This window comes from Coturnix japonica, chromosome 12 (genome assembly GCF_001577835.2).
Source record: "Coturnix japonica isolate 7356 chromosome 12, Coturnix japonica 2.1, whole genome shotgun sequence".
NCBI classification, from domain to species: Eukaryota; Metazoa; Chordata; class Aves; order Galliformes; family Phasianidae; genus Coturnix; species Coturnix japonica.
Window position 1 is genome coordinate 17,175,104 of NC_029527.1, and position 21,229 is coordinate 17,196,332.

Genomic DNA, 21,229 nt, shown 5'->3' on the forward strand with positions numbered 1-21,229 from the left:
AAGGGAAGGGAAGGGAAGGGAAGGGAAGGGAAGGGAAGGGAAGGGAAGGGAAGGAAAAACAGACAAGTCTGAGAACATCCCTGTGATGCAGAAGTCCACAGGTGTACATATTCCTTCTCTGCAATGGAATTTGATCAAAAAACTAGCCAGGAAAATGAAATCAAGTCGCTAATAAAATCATCATGTATTCAGGCTTGAGACCCTTTCCTGATAGGTATATGGGACTGCGATTCCTCATCAACAAAGCTGAGACTGTATCCAGTATGCTGCGACACATCCTGGGTGCAGGATCGTGAGATTCAGTTCAGAGTGGTGTTAGGAGAGCAAGCTGGTTTCCTGTCCCAAACACCTGTATCCCCAACATAAACCAAGACAAACAGTTCCATGGGTAAGAGGAAACAGGAGAGGGGTCATGCTGCCACTGTAAGCTTGACACCTAAAGCCGGACATGTACTAAAACTTCTTCTTCACTAACAATATTACATTACCAGTACTGTCCGGAGACACTTTTCAAAGGTGCTTGTGTGAAAAGCTCTGCCATCAAGGAACTTTCTGTCTTTGAAAGACAATTCTCCAACCCTCCAATTCAATAGAAGGTGAAGTGTGCCTTACGCCCAGATGGAGCACCAAGGTGTTATCTCCTGCAGACTGTTCACTGTCTCTGAGAAGATGGAAATTCTGCATTAACTGCTACCACCTTCTAATTCCCTGTGGTACTTCAGACAGTTCTGAGGTAAACAGAAATAAATACATGACTCATGTCAGAGCTAGCTGTGCCTATTGTCAAGAATTTCAATAGACTATGCACAGCCAGACGTTGGGGTATAGCACTGGGAGTCCTTGTCCTTTCATAAACTTTCAGGTTTATGCTGCAGAATGTGACAATGGATAAAAGCTGCTGAGACTTTATTTTCCATTATGCTCATCAGATTACAAGTGAAGATGTCTATCCTTCAGGCTCAGTTCCTGTTCCCTGTTCTCTGTGTTTGAGCTGCAGTGATTCTCCCATAATGGGACTTACTCCCAACTCCATACTTCCATGCTTAAGGAATGTCTGTGGGGTCTTTGGAGCCTTACAGGTTCTTTGCATGTTCTGCATTAGCTTCCCTGGCTGTATTTTGTAAGAATGTGGGCTCTAGCACTTTTTGAAATTCATAGTAATACAAGATCCAGAGTGCAGCACAAGTTCCACAATGAAATAAAGAAAATCTATATATATAGGTTTATGTACATATGTGTTTTTGAAAATAATCTGTGTTTCTCCTAAAAAAACAGTGCTTATGAACATTGTATTTCTTCTTCAAAGTCAGAAGAATTCAATGCAAGCTAGCTTATTGTAGGCACAGAACTGGGGTTTATGGAGAAACAAACTTGGAACTGAGTAGACTAAGCAGCTATGATTTGTTTGTCAGGGAAAGCAAAAAAGAAGAAAAGATGGAAATGTCTATCCCAACACAATTAGCTGAAATCTAGGTTGAATCCATTGTTCAGGGCCTACCTTGCGCTTAAGTTCAGATGCCTTAAGAGCCTATCTCGCTTGTCTTCAGGTCTAGTCTAGAGTATTGTTTCCACTCCTAATGTGGAGTAAAATATGTGGAAAAGCCCTTTCTTGGCCATTGCTTTTTTGATACATGAAATATTTGTACTAAATCTTCCATTGCATAATGATCTCTACACATTCACCTTACCCTTCATATGCTGTATATAGATACCATACTGTACTTCTCTGAGAGTTGATGATTTTATCTTATATAAATGAATGTGATTCTCATTTGAAGAAGAGAGAGCCAAAGATAAAACATTCTCATTTTGTTGGTTAGAAACCTCTGCTGTGTTGCAAAAAAAATCGCTCTAATGTTTTTAATTTCACCTTAATCTTAGAAGCATATGATGTTTCGAGTAGCACTGGTATTTAGACCATTTTTAGGAAGAGAAGTCACCACTCCTATGAGGAAAGGTTGAGGGAACTGGGCTTGTTTAGCTTGGAGAAGGCTGCAGAAAGACCTCATTGTGGCTTTCCAATACATGAAGGGAGCAGATAAACAGGAGGGAGAACAGCAGTTTATGAGGGTGATAGGACAAAGGAGAATGGTCTTAAACTGAGACAGGGGAAATTTAAGTTAAATATTAGGAGGAAGTTTTTCTACTCTGAGGGTGGTGACACACTGGAACAGGTTGCCCAAGGAGGCTGTGGATGCCCCATTCCTAGAGGCAGCCTGGTCTGGTGGTTGGTGACCCTGCATATGGCAGGGGGGTTGAAACTACATAATTGTTATAGTCCTTTTCAACCCAGGCTATTCTATGATTCTATGCAGACCACCTTGAGTACAGTTTTGGAGCTAACCAGTGACTGATGACCTGCAGAGATCAGAGTGGATATAATCACTTTAGTAGTATAATTTCAGAGAACATAGATGATGAATCCAGTGGTGAGGTAGAGGGCACAGCTGAATAGCCACTGGAGAGGGAAGAGACTGCCCACCTGCTTAATTTTCCTACTTTTACAGCAGGCAATAGTTCTATTGTTATGTAATGGTAATCTGATTCTGGTATACATTTTAGAATCAGTCTTCAGTAACATGGTCATGCCTAGGCCTAGCCCAAGAAGAGGCTGACTATGGCTACATAGAAAAGAGCGCTGCTTACAAAGTACATGATGCTGCTGGCCCATGAAACACCATCTCCAACACTAGTGCATTTTCTAAGCGCTTGTACATTCCTGCTACAAACTGTCCAAGTTAAAGGAAAGGTCTCATTTACTTGATACGCATAAACCACATAGTTTTCCTTGCTTTCTTCTAAAGACAACTTTTTCCTTTAGGAATGAAGTTCATCTTCAGAGGAAGCGATTGTCTTTGTACTAAAGCTGTGAGGCATCAGATAGGCGCCTCTTGAAGAGTAGTAGAAAGTCAGAGCCTTGGGAGTAGCTCACAGGTGTGAGTCTGCAATTCTAGAGAGTTGTTAGGAATTACAAGCCTTAGTGTAATAATGTAGAACACTGGGATCTCAGCATCACAGTAGGCTTAGTTGTGGAATTGCAAGTATCCACCTTCTATTCCTTTATTCTCTCTGTCTTTTTTCAACTCTGGATTTTGAAGATCTTAGCATTTCTGCTAAGACTCAGACTTACCAAACTTGATAATTCCAAAGTATAGACTCTGTTCCTGACAATATCTAACCCGTGGTAAAGGACTCTTTTAAAAGCAAGGAGTGTGTCACTGTGGAAGACCATGAAATGAGTGTCAGAGGTTTCTCTTTTCCAACCCCCTGATTTTAACAGAGTCATAAACATGGCTGATATTCTGAATGTCCAGAGTTATGTTACCAAAGATAGCCCTTAAGAAATTTCCAAGGATACTTTAATCCTAATGGACTTTCATCTGATGACAATCTAGCCAGTTACATTGAGGGACTATTTTGATTTAAAGCTGCTGCCTGGGGATCAAGGCAGCCCAGTGAGTCAGAGTGTATTATCCAAGAGTTGGGATAACATGCCCAGCTATGTTCTCCTTTCAACCTAAAGGCTCGGTTTGTGTTACTTTTCACTTTTTAGTGGCTAGAAGTGTAGTAGGCTAGAAAATGACTTATTGAAAACAAATGAAAGCAATCTGATTCATTTTAAGTGGACTGAGGAAAGATGAGAGGCATTTTGTCAAATTCTACTTTTATGTCTCATTGATCAGAAATCTATATTGTCATATACCTTAATCACTGTAATTGTTAATACCAGTTTGTTAAATTCTGGGGATACATGTTAACTTCTCTCTGAGAAGCAAAATTCCCAACTGTATCCTTGTAGTGGTAATTATATGTTAAGATCTGTTTTGCATGGTGTCATTATTGGACTTTCTCAATAAATTTGATTGGTTCTAGTCAGGAATCAGTGGTTTAAATTGACTACACAGTGTCTTTCCTTTTAAGCAAAAAGAAATAAAAAGCAAAATAAAATTAAGCAGTCAGTCTTCTCATCTGTCATTTTCTGTAAGCTTCCCATCCCCTCTTCCCCAGCCAAGTGCAATAGGGGAGGTTCTTGGATTATTTTAATCTTTTATAGTACTCTCACATTCTGCTCCCTAAAACACAATAAAAGATTTGTTCCAGGTCATTCATCAAAAGTGTAACAATTCGATCAGTTACCAGCAGATGCTAAACATCAGTATTCTGCAGGTGAATGCACCAAGCAGATGATTACAGGCTCAACTCTCATGTATTACAAGAGAGTCCAACATACTTGTACTCTCAAATGGCTCAAATAATCCTCAGGATATGAGAAGGCTGGAGCTCGAAGTTATTGTTATCTCTCAGTGGCTGCAGGAACATTGTGTTTGAAAAGTAATCATATTAGAATGAATCAACTGAGAGATATTTTTGGGAGGACTGCTTTAACAAGAAATAAAACATACGTGCCCATTCATAATATATAAATGTGTGTGTTCATTCATCTACAGGTACTTGTATGATTTATTTTGCTCTTAAAAGAGTAGACCATACACTGTATCTCCAAGTATACTATACTACTACATGGGTGCTATGCATTTGCTTTTCAACAAATGTTTACAGGCATTTTTTTTGTTCAAAACATCCTGACAAATACAGCAAACAGTAGCTGTCACATCAGCAATATAAAAATATTTCTGTCTGCCTGCTGCTCCTCCCCTTCACTCCTGTTATCTAGATAAAGGTGTTGTTCAGAAGAACATAGCCTTCATTTCTTCTGTGACAGAAAAAACTGCTTGCACAATGAGCAGCAGCCTGAAAAACTATGTTCATGCTTTAACCTTGAGACTTCCTGAACCAGTTTGGATTGGCTCTCCCCTTGAAACAACAGGCTTCCACAGGAAGTTCATAAATGGACTCAAATCACAGCAATTTACGTAGTTTTAATATTTTTAACTTGGTTCTACAAGAACTACCCAAAATGGGCGGTGTTTCATAGACACAAAGAACTGGCCAGTTTTTCCAAGACAAAACATTAGTGAGCTGGGCTCAATGTAAACCTTTAACCAAGTGTGACTGATGGGCTGTCAGACCCTGCTTAAGCAACATCTACCAGGCACCCACTGTAGGGATGTGGTAGTGTGCTGTGAAGCTGCTCTGTACTTCATGTTCCTGTGTCAGCACCACTGGCATTGCCAGCACTGGAGGCAACTCACATCTCCAAAGAGCTAAACCACAGGTCTGCATCCCAAACGCCCCACTTTCAGGCACATTTACTCCTCCCTTCCTCCAATTCTTGCCTCACAAAAAGACAAAGTGCAGTACATCATTCTTGACTTAGAAACAGTCTGCAAGACTCTGATTTAAACATTTTAAAGACAGTTCTTTCACTCCTCAAGCCTGAAATATCTTTAAAGATCTTTATCTTCTTCACACATACAATCAAAATGTGACTGCATTCAAGTCTTTGCCTTTCATCCATTTGCTCTGCACCTTGTTTTCTATCTGTTATCATGAACTTAACGGAAAATAGCATTCTTATTTACATCTCTGAGCTCTGATGATTATATGCTACAATCAGACAATAGGAACATAACGACAGAATATTAACAGTCTTGAGTGCATTACCCCTGTGTAACTATGAAAAGAAGTAGTTTTGAAGCATTTTCTTGTTTACAAATAAACTAATGGCATGGGAATGAGAGACTGTTATTCATGCTAGCAATGCACATGATTTTAAAAAGAGTTATTTAATTTGTTCAGAAATCTGAACACCTCTATCAGATGTCCATAGTGACAGACTTTAAGGTAACTTATAAAATTAATTGTATAGCCTAATTTTTTTATGGTTTGGGATTTTCTGGTCTATACTCAACTGATGCCCCTTGACAGATGAATTACATATTTAAAAATAAAATCACATATATATTGTTGCTTTGAAGAATAAAATAATGCAAGATATGCAAGATCCCTTCAGGTAAATATGCACTTTTTTTCCATTCTGTTAAGCAGTCAGAAGTTTTTTTTACTAAAGAACAAAGCATGCTTCAACCCCACCCTCCCACACCCAGGAAAGCCTCAGAAAGTAAAGTCATTGGACAAACCAGATATCTTAAAAAGTTCTTTGGCTTATAGTTATAAACAATTGGATTTAGACTTACTGGCATTACTAGTTTGCATTAACAAAGAATACGGTTAATTTGATGTCTATTTTTTCCTCTGATAGAGATTTATTTTGTTCTCTTCCAATATTTCTTTTCAACATTTTCTGTCAGGAATAAGAGGCAAGCAACATGGAGGATCTGCTTACAGCAAGAGACACCATGCTTCTTTGGCCAAGACTAGCAGGTCTTACATAATAATTTATTACAGTACCTTTCTGTTTCCTGGTCCGTGGTTTGCTGCTTGTTCTCAAAGCCAGTGAAGCTGCTCATATCCACATAGCCATCATTCTCATTAGCAGCAGATAAGGCCCTGCTGGGATCTTCAAAAAACTCAGTGAAGGTTCCTGCTCTGGTGGATCTTCGAGGAGGTATTTGTATATTTTCATAGTCAGAGCTCATAGCTGGAATGTTTTCATACTCAGAAGTGTCAGCATTGGGAAAAGAAATTGATCTTGGCTTTGTTAACGGGAGTGGCATGAAAGGAGGTCTGGACCGGTCCTCAAAGGATTCCACCCGTGACACGCTCCTGCTGAAGGACTTAGGCGTTGCTTTTCTCTTACCACCCTTATAGAAAAGAACAGTTGAGGGAGACTCAGATGCACGGAGCTTCCCCACATGTGACTTCAGCTGAGGTGAGTTACTTAGAGTCCTGTCCAGCTCCATTAGTCTTGGAGGCCCATGATAACTGGACTCCGATGAAGACCTTGAAGAGGAAACATTAACATCTACATGGATTTTATTTTCAGTTTTCTTCTTAAATTTTAGAGTGAGGAATCTCTTAAAGGAAGATTTCTTTTTCTTGGAATACTTATCAGGTGACTCACTCTCTATCAAAAGTGAAGGGGAACTTTTAGTGATTGGCTTTTTGGTGATGTAGGCAAGTTCAAAAGGAGGTGGTATATCAACAACTGAAGATGGAGTAGATACAGCGCCTGATGTAAGATTTCCCTGTGAAAAGATATGTGAGGAACCATTGACACAAGGCAAAGATAAGTTGTCTTCTGTCTTTTTCATTCTAATATCGCTGAGTACACAGCCATCACCCTCTTTGTAAATGGAGACAGGTATCTCACTCCCTTCAACAGAATAAGACCGAGGATATAAAATAAAGTGTCTTGGCTTGGATGGTAATGCCTTCTTGTCTTCCATTGTTTTTTCTTCCATTGAAAATGAATTATTGCTTAAGTTTTCAGTCCTGGAACTGTTGCAGGAAGGTGGTAAATCAGTTTCAGGACCACCTTCTTCTGGAACTGTTTCTGGCACGTAGCCTTGCATTTTCCCAGAGTGTGACCGTGTTCTAGTGACAATGCTTTTACGATCAATGGGCAGTAAGCTGTTTTCACTATCCATGTTCAATCCATCCCTTCTACTGTGATCAGCTCTTGAATCAGTCTGCCCTTTATCAGCGAATTCATTTTCTGCAGGAAGCACATAAGGGTCATCTAGGGAATCACTGCCAGTTTCTCTTCTCTCTGATTCTTCGGGCACAATAACTACTTCAGGGAGTGCTAGATTTTCATGCAAGACATTTTTGGTCCCATGTTTTACATTCATTTCACCATGCTTACAGACTTCTATCTCTTCCTTACGTAGGAATAGTTGAGTTGGACTTAGGACACTTTCGCTGAGACTGTCTGTTTCTACTTCATTTCCTTCAAGTTGCAACTGATCTGACTTAGAGGTTTCTGCAATTCTTTCATTATGTTCTTTAGCAGACATATCTTCAAGCTTTGGCTCCATCCCTGGACCACTAAGGAGGTTATCTGAGATCCGACCATCTTCTTCTGGACAGGTCTCTTCTGTTTGCAGATCTGTGGGTACTTCCTCACCATCCTCATTCTCAAAAGGAGTAATTTGACACCCGTCATCAATACTTTCTGTGTTCACAGTTTCTTCCTCTCCTTTTCCAGCATCTTTGCTTGCTTCACAGGCTACCTCTGATGTCTCCTCACCTCTCAGGTCAGTGATCTGGTAGTCATCACTGGCATTTCCTGTGTTTGTATTATTGTGCTTGACTGTGCCTGCTTCCTCCTCTTCAGCTACTGCTTGATGAGTGGAATCTTCCAGACCATTTTCAGCATTGGGTTCACCTTCAGTCAATTCTAAGCACAAAACTGTTTTCTCACTGGCTTCATCAGGCAGCATGTCAGGACTTGTACAGTTATCATTTTCTAACTCCTCTTCCATGTTCAAGTTAAGCTCTGCATACACACTGTGATCACCATAATATGCTGAACATCTATCTCCCTTTCTTAGAATCTCAGGTAGTTCCTCCTCCTCCTCCCCTGACTTCTCCAAACTTGGGATTAATTCAACTGCAGTTAGTGGCATTAGAATGATATCTTCACAGACATCGCCCTCATCTTTATTCAAAATGTTATCACCACCAGTCTCGATATCATCACTGTTCTTAACCAGTCTGAGATTGTTAGAAGTTTCCTCTTTGCTTTTGGTTTCACTACAAACACCAGCAACATCCTCATCTTCATCTACATCCTTAGATATGTCATTATTCCCACCAGTGGCATCGGAGGACTCTTCACAAAATGCTTCAGATTCACCATGGTCTCTCATTGATGATACAAAGTCTGGTTTTATTGGTTCAGCATTATCTGAAAAGTTATGGTGCTTGATTTCTTGACTGTCAGTGCCCTCATAATTAGGAATGTATTCTTCTTTCTTCTCTGCCTCTTCTGGAATTTCCAAGACTTCATTCTCTGCAAAGGAATCTAGGCTCTGATCATGCTTGTGTTCCAAGTCATTGCAGTCTTCATTGGTCAGCTGAGTTTCAGGAAGTACAATGTACTCATGATCTGCCTCAGATTCTGGGCACTCAGCACTGCATTGATTTCCATCATATAACACTCCATCAAGACAGAGAAGTTTACAATTTGAGCATGTATTTAAATTGTTGGTATTAACACTGGATCTGCTCTCTGTGTCAGCAGAGAGTTTTGGCTTGGGAGCAATAGGTGGTTTGGGACCCCTAGACATAGAATTTGTGTTATGAAGAATATCAGACCTTGGCAATGAAGGAGAGAATTTGGAGATTGCTACTGGAGAAAGTTGACCAATAATTTTTGGTTTCGGTGCTAGTGGAGGCTTTGTGATTTCTGGAGAAAAGAGAGAAAAGTCATATTAGTCATCTTAGTTTCTTATTAAAGCCACTAGAGTAGACTACAGTAGACTTTTAGCATATATCATTTACTTCTAAAGCGCAACAAGTCTAGCGGATAAAAGATGTGTCTCTAAAAAGAGAACTCTGTAGCAGAGTGTATGTACTTTGCTTCCATGTGGCACTGTAGTTATTCCAAGGAATGTGGTTTAAGGTCATAACTGAAATGAAACAAAAGTGTAGCTGCAAAGAAAAAGGCGTAGAGCTGCAGAGCCAAAGATATATCACATAAGATGCGTAGCATGGACACTTTCCTGTGCAACCTGCTCTAGGAAACCTGTTTTAGCAAAAGAGTTGGACTAGATGATCTCTAGAGGTCCACTCCAAGCCCTATGATTTTTTGATTCTGTGAAGACTGACAATAAGTTAGCTTTCCCTCTCTGTTTTTAAGAAAAACTTAAAAGTCATATGTGGATACTGTAGTCACAATACACTTTATATTCTATAGGTATTTCCAGCTGCCTTGGCCTTGAAATTAATATTCTTTACATAACTAAATGAAATGCTGAAAAGGCACATAAATAGGCAACGATAACAATTCTCAATTATGAGATTTTAGATGAGATGAAATATGCAGTGTGAAGAAGCCAAAATACCAAATGATTACAAATGCTGATACAGAGAAGGGTTCTATTCTTGCTAATATTTTCCAGCCATTGGTTGGTAATTACATGAGTAATCAATCAGAAATCTCTAATTTTTTTATTATTTTAATTAACACAGTGGTGGAGAAAGGGAAGATTTCCATTAAAAGGAAAGGCACAGGACAAGAGACAATTTGCCATGAGAGAGACAGGGACAGTTCTTTGTGAAAAATCATCAAGTCCTATACATAAAGAATAAGGGGGCTGGATCTCTACTCAAGAGATGGCATTTGGGATATGGCCCATGTGGATGTTTGATTAGATCTTGGCAGATCTGATTTTTTCTTTTTTCCTTGAGCTTTCTAAACTTGCTGAAATTTCATGCAAAACTCACAACAATATTCACAATTTGGCATTCTGGTTTATTCTGAAAACAGTCTTTCTAGAATGATGAGACACAAAAAGGACTTCAGTTAAAAATGATCTAATGATCTCAGATCAGCCCAGAAGGAATGAGAAGTCTGCTTTCATCAGACACCTTATCACATAAACTGTTGGAATTGTGTGCCTCCGGTGGCGCAGTGGTTAAGGACTCCACTTTGCAACACTGGAGGCCTGGGTTCGAATCCCCCTGTGGCGCAAGTGGTAGAAGTGCTGCTCTGCTACACAGAGGCTCGAATCCTGGGGGTTGGACTCGATCATCTCTAAGGTCCCTTCCAACCCGCACAAGACTGTGATACTGTGAATTATTTTGCATATGGGAACGTATCTGATCTAGGTTCATCTGTGCTAAACACAAACACAGAATAGTAGCACCATTACTAAACATACAACCATACAAATTATGAAGCTGGTTAACTAATGCTATCTAGAAGATTGCATACAGAAAATAATATAATTTATCGTTTATTTTGACTAGTAGCATGTTTCCAGAGCATTCTAGTCTTGTATGCAAACATTTACTTACATAAAGCACAAGATGTTGTCATTTTAAAGTATGCTGCTTTTTCTACAAGGTAAATAAAACTCGTGTTGCTAGTTGAACAGCAACCAGTTTCATCAGGCATCTCTTCACATTCGCTCTTCGCTTCCCCTCCCACTGAGGGGAAAGATCTCCAGGAATATAGTAAGAGAAGGGTGGAGAACATCATTGTGGCTGGTGGAAGGTCATTCAGCACCCCATAATGTACCAGTAAAGTACCAGGAATAAGTTTAAAAGATACTGGCTAGTTAAATTGCACTGAAAGTACCAGTACTGCATGCTAAACAACTGAGAAATTTGATTTTGTTATGCACTTGAGTATACAAAAAAAAAAAAAAAGCAAGCAATTTTTTCACAGCATAAGAGAAAATTATTTTACAGCACACTCTGCATTCATTAAATATATCTTGGCTTTGGAGATGTTGCAAAGGAGTTACAGAATTTACAGAGAGTTTTTGAATACTGCTAAGGTAACTGATATGTAGGAATTAGGTAAAATGGCAGTGTGAGATGTCTTTGTTGAAATTTGCTGAAGCATTTATATTTTCCAGTGCTCAATATATGCTAAGAACCTATCAGGGATAGGGAGGTGATTGTCCCTCTCTACTCTGCTCTTGTGAGGCCCCATCTGTTGTACTGTGTCCAGGTGTGGAGCCCTCAGTACAAAAAAGACATGGAGATTTTGGAAAGGGTCCAGAGGAGGGCCACAAAGATGATCAGGGGGCTGGAGCACCTCCCCTATGAGGACAGGCTGAGGGAGTTGGGTTTGTTCAGCCTGGAGAAAAGAAGGTTGTGGGGTGACCTCATTGCAGCCTTTCAGTACCTGAAGGGAACTTACTCCCAGGAGGGGAGTAAACTCTTGGAAAGGGCTGACAATAGCAGGACACGGGGAAATGGTTTTAAGTTAAAAGAGGGAAGATTTAGGTTGGATGTTAGGGGGAAGTTCTTAACTAGGAGAGTGGTTAGGCCCTGGAACAGGCTGCCCAGGGAGGTTGTGGATGCCCCGTCCTTGGAGGTGTTCAAGGCCAGGTTGGACAGGGCCCTGGGCAACCTGATCTAGTAAAGGTGTATGTTTGGTGGCCCTGCTAGGCAGGGGGGTTGGAACTACATGATCCTTGAGGTCCCTTCCAACCCGGGTCATTTTGTGATTCTGTGTGATTCTGTGATTCTGTGATACAGAACAAGCAACATGCAGGTTGAGCTAAGCACAAAAGGAGGCAGCTGTGCTTTTGTTACTTCCATCTTCACCTTCAACACCCTATTCAGCTTGTCCTGAACATCTGTGACCTGTGTGTTGATCAATCAGTTTGGACTCTAGAAATAGACATTGTCATAGTTTTAATCTGGAAAGAAATAACTTCACATTATCAATTATCTTCTGGGAATAGCCATCCAATTTTTCTAGTTCCAGGTAGTGATTACACCCATAGCTGTGTATGTACTTTCAGAAATCATCCTTTTTAGCACAAGACCCCTTCAGGAATGCAGGCACTCTAAAAAGCCATTGATTTCTGTAGACCCTCAGCAAGCAGAGGATGGCCTGCTGTTCCTTCTTTGCTACTCTAGCAGCAGCCAACCTGCAGACTATGACGTAGGATTAAAAATAAATAAATAAATAAATAAAATAGGTGAACAGATTCACAAATGAGACTTCTTGCATTTCTGCTGCTCAAAGATGTGAATCCTAGAAACATCAGTATGTAAGTTGACCTGCAGAAATAAGAGGCATGTGGCTTTACTGGGGGAGGGGAGAAAGAAATGCATATTCACCAGCCTGCAGTACAGTAGAGTGTCCCCTTGTTTCACAGTATCTACCGCTGCTTTGAGATGCAGGGCATCTGTCTTATTGAAATCACAGAATAACCACCCTCTCCAGATCACTTCAGAAATGTGATGCACCAAGCACTTAACTGTTTCTGAAGTACCATTGCTGTTGCTGCACCATAATTAAATCTGCAGTAGTTCAAATCTGCAGAGTAATGAAAACTTTTACCAGTTACAAACAGGGTAGGTGATGTGAATATCTTCTTTCTCCCCAGCCAGGTCTGCACATGGCCTTTTTAAGTTAGTTGCTGCAATGACTGAATATCCTAAACTAATTTTCTGGTTATAAACAGATGGCAGCGTGAGATTGTACCAGCTATGGCAGAGTCTTCACAAGAAATCAGCACTAAAACCTTGCACACCCTAATGAGGCATTTCTTAGGACTAATTCCAAGGAAGAAACATGGCTTTGAAGGTATTATAACATTTTCTTCAGCATCTGGCTTTTCCCAGGAATGTCTATCTAAAAGTAGGACCTTCTTTTTTCTTGGAATGTGATAAGGTTGGAGCAGTCTGCTCATTCTCATCCTTGTTCTTATTAAAAGTTCTTGTAGTAAATGACTGTGCATTGAGAAACAACTGGCTCATAAACCAACTTGACATAAAATAATGCAATGAACTCATTTTCTCTATGCAAAATACCCACTAGCACATCCTTTCAATATATCTATGTATCTATATATCTAGCTTAAATTCAGTTACCCAATTTCCCTCCAGTGGTAAATTTTTGGCAGAATCAAGTAATCTTAAATTTTTCCACCTGCTACCTTCAGTAACATTGCAAAGGGAATAGAAGTTACTGTAATGGACCCTGTTCAAAGTGTAACAGTGGGCACTGTGGTGTCCTACTCTTTTCCTCTGTGCCAACTACTGGCCCTTTCGGATTTCTCTGACACTTTTTCCTAGCTGCTCAATGTGTTGACCTTGCCTTTGATGGAGGCTTCTTAAACAATTTTGTGCTTGTGTGTGTGTGTGTATACAAGCGTTTATTAAAAACACTTGTATAACAGTTACTGAAAAGAAAGCAAATCTGTCAAGCACAATGCATCTCTGTGCTCTGGTTCAATTTCTGCTTCCTCCGGTGTCTGAACCATTTAAGAGGGCCTGGCTATAACTTCTAAATGGGCAAAAATACAACACTGCACCATAAGGAATTTGTATGTTAACAAATAATTGTGCATGTTTATTTTAGGATGCATTTTATATTGGAGGGAGACACACCCACCTTCTGCTTACAAGGAAACTCTTGGGGAATAGGAATTTCTTTAGCCTGCTCCTCCCCTTATTGTTCAATGCTTCCTTGTACTGACAAGGATGGCTTCCTCTCCTTCAGGCAAGCTTACATTCCAGCTTGCTTTTGTTCCTGACGTGGCCCAAATAAAACTACTCTCCACTCATGTCCCTCTTCACATTTGAGTTTCTAAGCAGTGAACCTTGCATTTCTCCTGGAACAGCAACCAACCCATAGAGCCTTCACTGTTCAAATGATTATTTGAAACAACAGACACCTGAGGTGGAGTACTGCCTAAAACACTATAACCACCCACTATCAGATGTAAGCTAGATTTAGCATTTAGCCTAGAATTTAATTTAGGCATATAAGGGACCATATATACCTACACCCCTACTCCATTAAGCAGCTTGTTTGAGGTGTAGACTTAAAATGCTAAATTGCAGGAACTACTGCAGATTTGTCCTGGGCCAGTGGTCTTGGACAGTAGCCCAAGAAATGGGCTCCATCATTTAGATATACCAGTTCAAGTTTTGAATGGCATCACAATTGAGTTCAGGCATCTCTTACGCTGCCAAAATTAGCTTTTTCCAACAAACTTGTGTAGACCTATTCTTTCTTCACTCCTTCATCACTAATTCAGTTCAGATTTATGTCAAAATTGAAGAGATATTGAGAAAAGAAAGCAGAAATGTGTTTAGATGAAAGTGACTGTGCAGATGGACCACATTGCAGTAGTGTGCAGGAGACAGCACCAAAACTAGAATTCCAGTGGAAGCCAGTGCAACACAAATTCTGACTCTCACTGCTTCTGTCATGAAGAGCTTCAAATCTACAAATGGAAAGTGCCTGAGAAACAGGAGGTAGATGAAGATATCCAGACAATTCAATTGGAAAGTCTTATTCAGCTCTATAATTTCATTCAGTTATATCAGAATAAAGGTTAAAATAGTCTTCCAGAAAGCTTTAGCCTGAAGTGGAATATTACATACCTTCCTATCCTCCTCATCCAATTCCCATAATGAATAGGATATTTTTAAGATAAAGCCCTTATTACCCCATTAGTGCTTTCTAGCTCCTATCTCCAGCATTTATCATTGTTTCCTCCACTGAGTAAAAGACTCTTATTCAGTATTTCTCTAGGGGAAATATATAGTTTCCTACATGTATTTGAATCATTTTATTTCTGGTAAACTGAACAGATGAACACATTAAATCTTCACATTTGGATAATTTCTCTTTTCATTAAGTCGTTTCGTTTTTTTTTCTGAACATTTTCTAATTTTCCAGCAGCCCCTATAAAATAAACAACGCAGACCTGTGGGAAGAATTCCAGAGTGAGTACAGACTTAGTTCCCACTGTTCTCTGTTAGCTTATTAATGTATCAGGCTGACTTGCTTGTCCATTATGACCCCTCAATTGCTCCCAAGGCTATTGTTTTCCCTGTTTGTTGTCACTTAACTGATTGATTTATAATATGCGTTAAGTGTAATTTGTTTGAACAGATCCAAATTAATGATCTTGATCTGTTTATACAACCACTCTGCCTACATTGTTAATTACCCTTTACCAACCTTTGCATCATAAACTTAATCATCTGATACTGTTCTGTTTCCGTTCTTACCACGAAAATATTGAACAGTATCAGCCCATTCCTGCTCCTGCATTTTAAACACCACCATTTGATAATGATACAGAGATAAGTACTGCAGAGATTCACAACTGCCAGATAGTCATTCCTCAGTCAAAATAGTCCAGACTGAATTCTTGTTACAGAAATGATTCTCTCTAAAATCTGAGTATGCTACTAAAAATACTATGCAGGCATCGATGTTTGTCTTTGCATCAGTTCAGTTGCCTTTGTTGAGTCTGTAACTTCTTCCAAAGATGAGGATCAAGTTCCTCACTAGAAGTCCCACTACTGAGGAAATTAGAATATGCAGACCTAGGAGTAGCAGTAAATGCAGGAATTCATTTACAAGTTACTTGCCAAAGCACTGTTATAGACATAAAAATTGATTCGGATCAGAAAAAATACAAGTTCTTTCATGGTAGCACCTCTACTTTGTGCACCAGACAATGGTATGAAACAACAAAGAAAAAACCTAGGTTATACCAGCTGCCATCATATTCAGTCTCTCACATCAGAGAATGGCATTAATAAGAGCTCATACTATGTACAAAAGCCACATGCACCAAGCACTACACAAATCCAGGAGATAAAGGAAACAAAACTGGTCTGTACAGCCATAGGCAGAAGTTTCTATTTATCATCTACTGAAACAAAATCATGTTCTTGCAAAGCAAGACAGAGAAGAAATTATTTACCTGTGTCTATTTCAGTTTGACTAATGTGTGGTTTTATGTATTCACCATGGTCTCTACTCCTTAGAGAAGGAATTGTTCTAAGAATAAATTAATCGAAATAACAAATGGAGTTTCACTGTAAGTGAAACTAACAGCTCTTCTTTGCAGATGAGGAGCTGGATTTGGACCTGGGCAGAACATGGGTATGAACCACCACAGTAACTCTGTCAGAACTATAAGTCAAGCCAAGCATAGTGTCTCTTTCATTTCTATATAGGAAGCTGTATGTTCCAACCTGTAATTACAATTCTGCCAGCTGTTTGAATCAGACAGAGAGGATGTGTTTAAACTGCTGATGTTGATAAGCCATTTCAATGTCATTTTGAATTGTGTAAAGTACCCAATATAAGCTGCCTCAGTATCTTGGAGATGAAATAGATGAAATAGCATGATTTAAAAGGAAAGTATAATCCCCTAGAGGGGTCCAAATCATAAAACACCAGTGTTGTCACTGGTAGAACCCCAGGATGTACTGTAAATAACTGAGATTTCACTGCAAAAATATTTCTCTTTGTTTTATAGCATGTGAATCCATCGTGTATTTCACACAGTCAGAGGAAAATAAAAGGTTTAAAATTACAACAGTTACATAAGAAATGAAAACAGTTGCAAGGGAGCCACTTGAAATGGAAAACATATTTAGTCTTGGATTTTCTAACAAGGGAGGAGTGCAAGTCTCCCTTTCAGTCCTCAGGACCTCAGTCAATATTTAGGCTTCCACTCTCACTTTGACTTGAGCTAAACAGTTCTGTTTTTTGAGTATTGGGACTTCAGGCATTTCAGGCCTTATGTCTGTTCAAAGCCAGCAGGTCAAGGGCTCCTAAATGCCTCAGTCATTTATGAAACTGGGATTTCAGCTTCTTCATAGTTCTGGCACTTTTGCAAGACATCTGTGTTTTATCAGTGTTTATCAGTGTACATCCTTCAAATTTGTGATCTGTACACATCAAGGTTTCACTAGTGTGGAGTCAGACTCATAGTCAGTAACAACCATCCCATGGGAATTTTGTCTCCTTACAAATCCTAACAGAAATACTAACAGCTGGCCTGTCAGAACACATTCCGCCCATCAGAAATAAAATGCTGTGCTATACTGTTATTGGAATCCATTCTCTATGATTCAATACTTTATGACTGAAATGTCAGGTCAATAGTTTACAAATTTTTTCTTACCATACAATTTTATCACAGCCATCTGTAAATACAATACAGTAGCATAACATCACACAGAGAAACTACTGGAGAAAGGGAAAAATATAAAGACAATATAATCACAAAAGGATGAATTTCAGCACCAAATTTCTCAGTCCTGCAAATTCACAAATTCTCTAGCATTTTCACTGTCTCTAAGCAGACTGTACACACAGGTCTTAGTTCGGATGTGAGTGCTGTCTGTGAAAAACCCCACATGTACATTATTTTGATTCTAAGATACTAGCATATCTTTCTTTTTAGTGTAAGCATTAGTTATGTTTCCAGTTGGCTGTGATTTCACAGTATGAAGCTCATACTACAGCAGACAGCTTATATTCACTTGTTTTATATACTGCTTCCTGAGAACAGAAGAAGTCAAGATTTTTTTTCTACGGGTACATACAGCAGTTTTTCCTATAGCAGTTTTTCCTATATCAGCTTCAGTAGCAGCTGAAAGAATATCTAGCCTGCTCATGCCTCTGAACAATCTCAAGTCAAACATCTGAACGTTCTTCCTTTGGGCAGCATCTATTCAGCACCTAGGAAACAAATTGGTACTGAGACCCTGGAAAGTTCTGTAGGCAAGGCTGTGAGATGGGGGTCTCTCTTGTCTCTGTTACTACAGATTTCCTGTGACCTTGCTGGATTGCTTCATCTTTCGTTTCATATCAGTTTTGCATCTCTGGGGGTAATCTATGCCTCCCTTCCTGTTTTCTGTTCACTTTTATTTCAGCTTCTGTGAGATCAAAGCTGCCTTATATGCCCTCACATATGTCTCTGCTTACTCTGTGTTCTGTGTTACTATAATACAGAGCTCACCAGCACCAATCCCTGAGTTCTGCCAGTTAATAAACACTTCAGATTCAGTAGGAAGTTCTGCTTTGCACTGATGGGAGAGACATTCCTTGCATTGTGTGAATGTACAAAACAAAGGCTGAGAAGGGATATGAACACTCTCTATAAATACAACCTGGAGGTAAACACCAGAGGAGGAAAAGAACTATTTTAAGGGAAGGGACAATGTAATCCCAAGAATAAATGGCCATGAATCTGGTTAGGAAACTACGACTGGGCAGAATAAGAGGTTCTCAGCTTCCTGAAGGAATAGCAGGAAAGCTACCTAAAATGATTTAAGACATAATTTGATACAACGATACAACGATAATGTGACCTTGTGATCTGTAACAATAGATATTGCTTTTAGTAATGAAGGTAATAACATTCAGCACTGTGCTCCAAAGAAAGAAAACTGCTAATAAAATTTCAGTTTACAACTGAACAATCTGATATTCCTTGCATTCGTGCTCACTGAGATCAGACTAGATGAGAGCTGCTTTTTTTAATATAACAGAGAGATGGAGAAAGAGCAGTTGGAGCATCATGGCTAAAACCATTTTGGCTGGCTTACTTAACTGACAAATGAGTTCATCTTCCTGGGATGAGTTCAGTCCAGACAGGATCAGGAAACAACAGAAAAGTCACCACCTTTCAGATAGGAGGGTGTCCCACTCCTCACTCAAAGAGGAGCAAGAGTCTTTCTATATAAACTCAGAGCAGCAGTATGACATACTGGTACAACTGCAGAGGACTGAATTTGAGCCTAAATGATCCTTTCTAGTACTGTATTCCTGTGCTTTGGCAAACAGTGATTCACAGCTTCCCAACACACAACATTGTTAAGGTAAAGCACCTAGCAGTGATATCTCTGGACCTTAGGTTATATCTATGCAAGTGAAGTGCCCAGAAATATTCACTCCTTGGAACAAGGAAACATGGTGAAACAACTTGGGATTAAAGCAAAAGAGACTATTTCTTTCCATCTTTACCTCTACACAATGTTAGATTTTTCTAACAAGTTCTAGAGTTAGCAGTAATGGTTTCCTAGATTGTAAGATTTTTTACACACACGCCTCATCCCTGAAAACCAGAAACAGTTACTGGAGAATTTAAAGCTTGCCCCAGTCTTCTAGTGATTTATTTTAATGTTGACCTGTTGAAGGTCTTGTATTTAGCAGTTCCCTTCTGATCCTGTCTCTCACCCTCCCAGTTTCCATCCGGGAATGATGGAATTTCCATCCTGACAATTAAGAGGAAGGTGGAAAGGACTGGGTTTGCCTAAGAGGGAAAACTGTACAAAAATAAATCCACCAGAACAAGCAAACAAACGTAAAAAAATAAATAAAAAAAAATCAACCAACCAATACCTCCCCAAAATCCACTTTCCAAAGGAAAGCTGCAGAAAATTTCCTACAGGCATTGTGAAGAACTGAGCGAGTCCGAGGTGCAGCGCCACTTCCCTTAGCAAGCACAGCCCTCACGAGCCCTCAGCCCCTCCACGGCTCGTGGCCATTCTGGCGGAGCCGGTGAGGGGGCACCCGCGGCCCGGGGCGCGCCGCCTTTCGTGGGTAACCGGAGGAGGGGGTAACCCAGAAGGGGAGGGCCGGCACCGGACGCGGGGTGCCTGCCCGGGGGGTGCCATCCCGGAGGCAGGGCCCAAGAAGAATTCCGTCTAGCCGGCCGTGACAGCCCAAAGGAAGGAGGGTCCCAGTACCAGGAAGGATGCCCGGCCCCAGGGAAAAGATGCCTGGACACGGAGAGCAGTGCCTGAAGAGCCGCGCACTTACCGGTGTTGCTCATCTTCCACCGCAACTTCCCTCGCTGGCTGCCCCGGGCGCTCAGAACATGGTCCCGGGGCCGCAACCGCCCTCGCTCCTTCCGAACGCGCCCGGTGCTAGAGCCCCTCTGGGGGCATGGGAGCGCGGGCGGGGCAGCTGGACCCGGCGCGGCGGGCTGGGCAGGCAGGACTGCCGGCTCGGGGGCGGTCAGCGCCGCGGCGCGCCTCCGCCCTGCCCCGCGCGCGGCCCTTCGAGGGGCGGCGGCCGGCGGCGGCGCCCCGCACGGCAGGCAGCGCGTGGGGGTAGGCCGGGCAGGGCCATCCGCTGCGGCGGGACGAGCCCCTGAATTACGCGGGGTGCGGGCGGGGGCAAGAAACGCGGAGCTGATGCCGGAGAGCGCAGAAATTCAAAGACGCAGCGGGTTGTCCTCTTCTCTCGCCTCCCCCTTCTTTTGCCCTCCCCTCTCCTCAAATTGGTGTTCCCCACCCCTTTCCATTTCCCTCAGTCCTTCTTTGTACACCCCTTCGTCCATTTTCCCTCCTCTTTTTCACTCTCCTTCCTTTTTTTCCCCCCTTACTTCTCACCCTCCCATCTCCCCACTTCCCTCTCTCCATTAGCTCCCTTCCTCCCATCCATCCATCCATCCATCCATCCATCCATCCATCCATCCATCCATCCATCCATCCATCCTTATCCCCCTCCCCCCCTCCCTTCGTCAGCTTTTTCCTCCCATCTGTTTTTACTTTCCCTCTGACTCCCCCATTCCCCTCCCTCGGTTCCCCATGGGACAGGACTGTCCCCGCCTCGGAAAACCGGGGGAAGAAGGCTCGGAGAAGCCGCCCCCAAATTATCCAATCCGGCCTTGGCGCGGAGGTTTTATCCGGGCTGAAGAGCACCCCTGCAGAGCCGGCAGCACCTGCCGCTGAAGGAGCAGCGGAGCCATTGTCCGTCACTCACCAGAGCAGTTTCAGACGGCACCAGGCGGTTGTCATTTTTCCCTCTCCCATAAAACAGCTTCCGGCTCAGTGAAGTTAACAGTCGTGCTGTGCCTGGCCACTTCTCCCTGGTAAGCAGTGGTAACCCCCAAAAATGCTGGATTGCTCCTCTGCTCTCAATAAGGGCTTGATATAGCCCTGCTGCCCTTCCTACTGGTGC

General features: G+C 41.3%; 1 protein-coding gene across 2 annotated transcripts in view; it reads right to left on the reverse strand.

Annotated features, from left to right (window-relative positions):
* The window catches only part of FGD5 (FYVE, RhoGEF and PH domain containing 5), a 91,128-nt gene extending 70,848 nt beyond the window's left edge, over positions 1 to 20,280 (reverse strand). Inside the window, exons 1-2 of one of the 2 annotated variants that reach the window (XM_015875279.2) lie at positions 20,084 to 20,280; positions 6,313 to 9,214 (exon numbers count right to left, since the gene is read on the reverse strand). In XM_015875279.2, coding sequence (XP_015730765.1) covers positions 6,313 to 9,214; positions 20,084 to 20,096 — 2,915 coding nt within the window. In that variant the 5' untranslated portion in view covers positions 20,097 to 20,280. The remainder of the gene's footprint in view (positions 1 to 6,312; positions 9,215 to 20,083) is intronic. The other variant, XM_015875277.2, reaches the window with a different exon arrangement.
* Between the last annotated feature and the right edge of the window lie 949 nt (positions 20,281 to 21,229).